At 47.7% G+C, this 6277-nt stretch overlaps 1 protein-coding gene across 5 annotated transcripts in view; it reads right to left on the reverse strand.

The window, feature by feature from the left end:
* FMNL3 (formin like 3) overlaps positions 1 to 936 on the reverse strand; it is a 51701-nt gene extending 50765 nt beyond the window's left edge. For 4 of the 5 annotated variants that reach the window (XM_010989713.3, XM_031462610.2, XM_010989711.3 and 1 more), the window contains exon 1: positions 542 to 936. In XM_010989713.3, the coding sequence (XP_010988015.1) occupies positions 542 to 667 (126 nt within the window). In that variant the 5' untranslated portion in view covers positions 668 to 936. The remainder of the gene's footprint in view (positions 1 to 541) is intronic. The other variant, XM_010989712.3, reaches the window with a different exon arrangement.
* Between the last annotated feature and the right edge of the window lie 5341 nt (positions 937 to 6277).

Genomic DNA, 6277 nt, shown 5'->3' on the forward strand with positions numbered 1-6277 from the left:
CCACCCCCTTCAAGAGCTGCCAGGCCCCCTTTATTCCCCCTCCGCTCCCCCAAACATCTGGTCCGGGCTGGGAGTAGGACCCACTCCCTGGAAAGCCTCCATGTTAACATGAGAGGAAGTCTCCCTAGCCAGAGTCATAGTCGGACCTACGCTCAAGGGTGGGCTGGCCCTGAGCTTCTGAATTCTCCCGCACCCGCCAGAGGCTTTGGCATGAGAATTCTAGGGACCCGGGGAGACTGTCAGGGAAGTGGCAAGAAGTGGGAAGGGAGGCAGAAGGGGGAGGGAAGAGTAAGAATTCTGGATCCTGGGGCGGTCCCAGGCTGAGGACCCCTCCTTCTAAAGTGTCCAGCAGATGAAGCGTCGTTCGGGAGGTCCCCGTCGGGGCTGCTCTGAGGTTCCTGGGAAGGCACTGGGGCCCGACGTCTGTCGGGGCCCTGACTGAAGTGTTGGGCCAGATTGGGGAACCCGGGTAAAATCCCACCCAGAGCGCCAGGACCTGGCGGGACGGTAGGAGGGGGAAGGGACCAGGCTCAGCTCTCACCAGCACCAAGGCGAACCTCTCTTCCAGCTCACAGGGCTCAGGCATCGGCATCTTGCCGGGCGGCGGCAGCAGCGAGACAGAGGGCGGCTCTCCCGGGCCCCCCTCGGCGCTCTCCAGGTTGCCCATCGCGGCGGGGGCCCCCTCAGGGGCCTCAGCCCCCCACCCCCACGCCCGAGGGTCTTGGGCTCGGCCGCTCAGACCCGGCTCCTCCCTCAGAGCGGGCTACCCCAGTCCCGACTCCTCTGCTGGGTAGGGGGTGCCGGGGGCTCCTCGGGGTCCGGCGGGAGGCGACGCAGCGGACAGCGGCACCAAAGCGACCGGCACCGCGGCCACGGCTCTGGCTCACACCCTCCTCCTCGCCGCTCTAGGCGCGCCGTCCCGACGCTGCCCCTCCCCGCCCCCCGCGCTCTTCCCCTTCCCCCCCACTTCGCTTCCTCCCACCCACTCCCGGCCGGGACTCCTGCTTCCCCCCCGAGCGCCGATTGCAGCAGCGCGCCGCGCGCCCCATTCATGCAAGCCCCGCCTCTCACCCACAGGCCTCCCGGGCGCCCCGCCCCGCCCCGCCCCGCCCGCGCCTGTGCCCGATTGACGGCCGCAATTGCCAATCACAGCTCCTCCCGCCCCTGGCGGCCTCGCGCCTGACGCTTGGCGCGCCCTGGCGGCCTTGGTGCGTATCTAATCCTCGCAGTTGCTGAGGGCGTTGAGATGTCTGCTGGGAAACGCGGGAAACGGTCCTTTTCCACAACAGCTCAAAATGTGTACAATTAGGTAAGATAGAGGGTATAGTGAGAAAAGATAACTACCAAAGAAGTAGGAACAACTGGGCTGCCCAGGAGTGGGGGAGAGACCTCATCTGTTAAAAAGTCACCATAAGGAAGATCATATTTGAACCGGACATTCAGGGGTGGGGAATACTTTAACTGACAGAGACAGATGAAAAGGCGTTTAGGAGAGGACTTTACCAGCGTTCAGACTGATCTGATTGGATGTGGAAATGGAGGGGCAGGAGAATGCTGTTCTGGGCTAGGTCTGCCTGGTGGGTCATCATTTATGATGTGATGGACATCTGTTGTTGCTGCCAGCCAGGCCTACCTCCTTCTTCTTCAAGTGACAGCACGCCATTTCCTTTTAGCGGACTATGTTCCCTTGTTCTCAGTGACTTCACCCCCATTCCAGGAGGCCCCATGACCCTGGCCTGGCCAATTACAGTGTTTTCTTCCTCTACCTTTAGACACTGTTAAAGGGATTAACACTTGACCTAAGCCCAGAATATAAAACTCATTTCTAAGGCTTTCACTGGAATAATCAAGAAAGAGGCATTCTCTTCCCATTAAGGCTGTAAATCTGGAGCTGCTGGTGGCAGTTATGCCATCAACTATAACACCTCAAGACTGCCTGAGAATAAAGCCAATGAAAAGGAAGGCAAAGCTAAAAGATAGAGAGTTTTAATAACACGCTGAGAACCTGAATCCAACCATGCCTGAAGTTATCACTTTGACTTTTCATTCATTTATTGAACAAATATTTACTAAGAAGCTTATTATATGTCAGATACAGTTTTAGGCATTGAAGGTACATCTGTGAATAAAAAAGGCATACATTTTGCTCTCAGAATTTGCACTCTGGGTAGGAAAAGAGGTAGACAACAAACTAAATAAGTAAAATGTATAGATGTTAGTGATTAAGTGTAAATAAAAATAAAACTGAAAGGGGAAAGAGGTGGAAGGGGGTTAATATTTTAAACAGGACAATCACAGGAGACCTCACTGCTAAGATAACATTTGGATAAAGATCTGAAGAAAGGAAGTACTCCATATGACTATCTGGGGAAAGAATGATCCAGACAGAGGGAATGTCAGGTGCATACTATGTCTGATTTGTTAGAGGAACAGGAAGGAGGCCAGGGTGGTGGGAGTGCAATGAGCAAGGGAAAGAGTAGTAAAAGATGAGGTCAGAAATGTAACCAGAAGCCATATTGTGCAGGGCATTGTAGGCTGCTGCAAGGACTTTGGTTTTTCTCTGAGTAGGATAGGTAGCCATTGGAAGATTCTGAGCAGAGAGGTGACATGATCTAACTTATGTTTTAAAGGAGCTTCTGGCTCTTGCATTGAAAACAAGCTGAATAGAGGCATGGGTAGGAAGACCAGTTAGGAGGCTATTACAATAATATGGGTGAGAGATGATGGTGGTTTGGAGGAGGGTAGTAGCTGTACAAGTAGAGAGAAATGGTCAGATTCTCGATGGATTTGAAAGTAGAGCCAATAGAATTGTTTGACAATTTGAATGTGGAAGGTTAATGAAAGTTAACTCCAAAGCATGTGAGCTGAGCAACTGGGAAGGTGGAGTTTTCATTAATTGAAATAGAGAAAGATTGTGGGGGGATTAGATTTGATGAGGGCGAGCCAGAAAGGGAAGAGCAGGAATAGCATTCTGGCCATGTTGAGTTTGATTTGCTGATTGGACATCCAAGTAGAGGTAGCCACTAGGCAACTGGATATGTACGAGACTGGAGAATTTAAAGCTGGTAAATTCTAATTTTTTGCATGTCAGTCTGAGTTAGGTTTCTATTGCTTACAACCAAAAAGTGGAGTCCCTGTCTTTGCAGACCATTGAAACTGCCGAGGTCAGCCTCTTCCAATTGGTTGGACAAATCAATTAACTCACATCTTATCCCCTCTTTTCCTCCCTGCCGCCGCCACCCCAAACACGCACTTTCCCAATTGCTGTAGCAGACTCTTCTAGGACAGATGAGTTATAACACAACTGAGGACTTAACACTAGAAAAAAAATTGAGACTTCAAAAGGGGAAATAATTCATCAGTCATTCATTATGGAAGCTTAAGGAACATCTAGCAGAGACTTGACAAGACAGTAAACAGCAAGGTATTCACCCTTGTGTGATCTCTTGGTCCCAAACCTTTTATTTTTGGTCTTGTTTGACCACCAAATTTACATACTCTACGGTCTTCTGGAGGCTGCTAAATTACTTCTTTCATTATTAACTCTCTGCTCACCTACCTTCAAAGCTTTCTTACTTTATGCAGGATAAAGCCAAAACTTAATCTGGGTTTAATTATCCATATCATCTCCAAACCCCAGTGCCTCCTCAATCTATTCTTCCTGTCTTACTTGGCTCTAATATTCATGAACACTTTGCTTCAGCTGGAAAGCTCCATCTCCAAACATTAGCTGTGCGTTTATTCTTGTGTCTTCAGCTTTGGTTGTCCTGGTAGACAGAATAATGGCTCCCCAAGGTGCTCACATCCTAATCCCTAGAACCTGTGAATATGTTATTTTATGTGACAAAAGGGACTTTGCAGATGAGATTAAGTTAAGAATCTTGAGATGGAAAGATAATCCTGGATTATCTGGGTGGGCTCAGTGTAACCACAAGGGTACTTAAAGGGGAAGAAGCGGGGAGGCAGAAGGCGCAGAATGAGAGAAGGAGATGTGACAACAGAAGCAGAGGTGACAGTGATACAGGGGCACAAGCCAATGAATGCAGCAGCCTCTAGAAACTGGAAAAGACAAGGAAGCAGTTTCTCCCCTAGAGCCTCTGGAAGGAATGTGGCCCTAACACTTTAATTTTAGCCCTGTAGGACCTATTTTCAAACTTCTAGCCTCTAGAACTGTAAGGTAATAAATCTGTGTTGTTTTAAGCCAACTTTATGGTAATTTGTTAGAGCAGCAGTAGGAAACAAATAACTCCTGCCGGGTCCCTGATCTGGATTTCTGCTTTCTTCTATGTGGTTTATTCAAATCTCCCCCAGGTTCAGCAAAATCATTGGTTTTTAACAAAAAGCAACAAACACTACTGGATGCTTATCATGTGTAAAGCATCTGGCTAGATACCAGTCCATAAAGAAAGCATGCAAGATACAAAGATGAGGAAGAGACAACCCCCCACCCCCACCCCAACTTCCAAAGATCTCAGAGTCTAGAGCAAGGGAGGTAAGGAAGAGAGGGGGAGGAGGATAGAGCAAGTTTGAAGGCACCAGATAGGATCATTGGCATTACATTAGTGGGTACCAGGTTTTAAATACCATCCTGGAGTTCTCCCAGATTTAAATGATCATGACTCTTACTTTCTCTACTTTTTCTTTGGAACTTAATTCAGCAACATTTACTAGAGTCTACTGCATGCAAGACACTGGGCTAGGTGCCGTGGAGGATACCCGATATATAACTCATGGTTCCTCTACTGCCTTTTGTTGTTCAATTTTTTGTGTATGTCTTGTCTGGACTGTGGGCTTTTCTTATTTGTTTATGTAAGACATATGTATCCAGTACCTGTTTTGTTTCAAGTACAAAGGAAGATTCAGTGATGAATAGGTGTCTTTCAGGTTCTCAGACTCTAGTAGAAAAGACTCTCAAAATAATGTTTACAGAACAGTGTGATAAGTGATGTAATAGAGGGGTGTGCAAAGTGCTGCTGAAGGCTCTGGGGAGTAGATTAACACTCAAGTCTGGGCTGAAGGAGAAATAGATGTGCCAGTGGAAAAACTGAGACAGTGCGGTGAGAAGGTGATGGAAGGAGGGGTGATCAGGAAGGGGAAAAGGCAGCTCAGAGAGGAGGAAGGGTACAGGCAAAAATGGAGGGCTGTAAAAGAGTGTGGAATGTCAGAGGAAGGGTAAGAATTTTAGTAAGGCTAGAGCATAGGATATGTAGTGGGAGGACAGGAGACAAAGCTAGAAAGGCAGGTGAATCAAGTCCAGAGGGGTCTCGTGATCATGCTGTAGATAGTCCTGTGTCCTAGACAGTTTTTAAGTATAGTTTTTGGAAGGATTCCTTTAGTGGCATTTGAGAATGCAGAGAGGTCTGCAGAGATGATATGGAGAAGATAGGGCTTGAACAAAATCAGGATGGGGGGATGAAGAGAAGTGAAGTTGGGGGAAAAGATTACATTAGTCTGCTCGGGCTGCTGTAATAAAATACCAGCGAATGGGTGCCTTAAACAACAGAGATTTATTTTCTCACAGTCCTGGAAGCTAGAGATCCAAGATCAAGGTGCCATCAGGGTTGGTTTCTGGTGAGACCTCTCTCCCTTTCTCGTAGGTGTTTGCCTTCTCGATGGGCCCTCACGTGGCCTTTCCTCCGCACTCACATGGAGAGAGGGCTCTAGTGTCTCTTCCTCTTCTTAATAAGGACACCATCCTATCCAATTAGTGCCTCACCATGACCTCCTTTAACCTTAATTGTCTCCTTAAAGGCCCTGTCACCAAATACTGTCACACTCGGGCATAGGGCTTCAATGTATGAATTTAGGGAGGACACAATTCAGTCTACAACAGAGATACACCTGAGGTAGAATCAACAAGACTTAGCTACCTATTAGATAATAGTTACTAAAATTTTTATAGTGCTTTATAATTTATAATGTCTTTTAACATCCATTATCTGGTTTGACCTTCACAACACTGTGAGGGGGGGGGAGATATTATTATTCTCATTGCATAGATGAATAAACAGACTAAAAGAAGTTCAATAATATGTCCAAGTTCTTATAGCTGGTAAATAGAGGCCCTGGAACTGAATCTGGCCTTGGACTTGGAATCCCATGCCATTCCGATGCCCTTGTGAGAAGTTGAGAAGTGAGAGAGTAAAGAAGACTGAGTTGAGGCTAGCTTGAGGCTGCCTTACCCTTAGTAGCTAGAGAAACCCATAATTCTCTTGTCATCTACTTCCACCTCCTTACTCAAAATGCTTCTAAACTTCTGCCTCCACCTGTGTCCTCC

Source organism: Camelus dromedarius, chromosome 11 (assembly GCF_036321535.1).
Source record: "Camelus dromedarius isolate mCamDro1 chromosome 11, mCamDro1.pat, whole genome shotgun sequence".
Taxonomy (NCBI): domain Eukaryota; kingdom Metazoa; phylum Chordata; class Mammalia; order Artiodactyla; family Camelidae; genus Camelus; species Camelus dromedarius.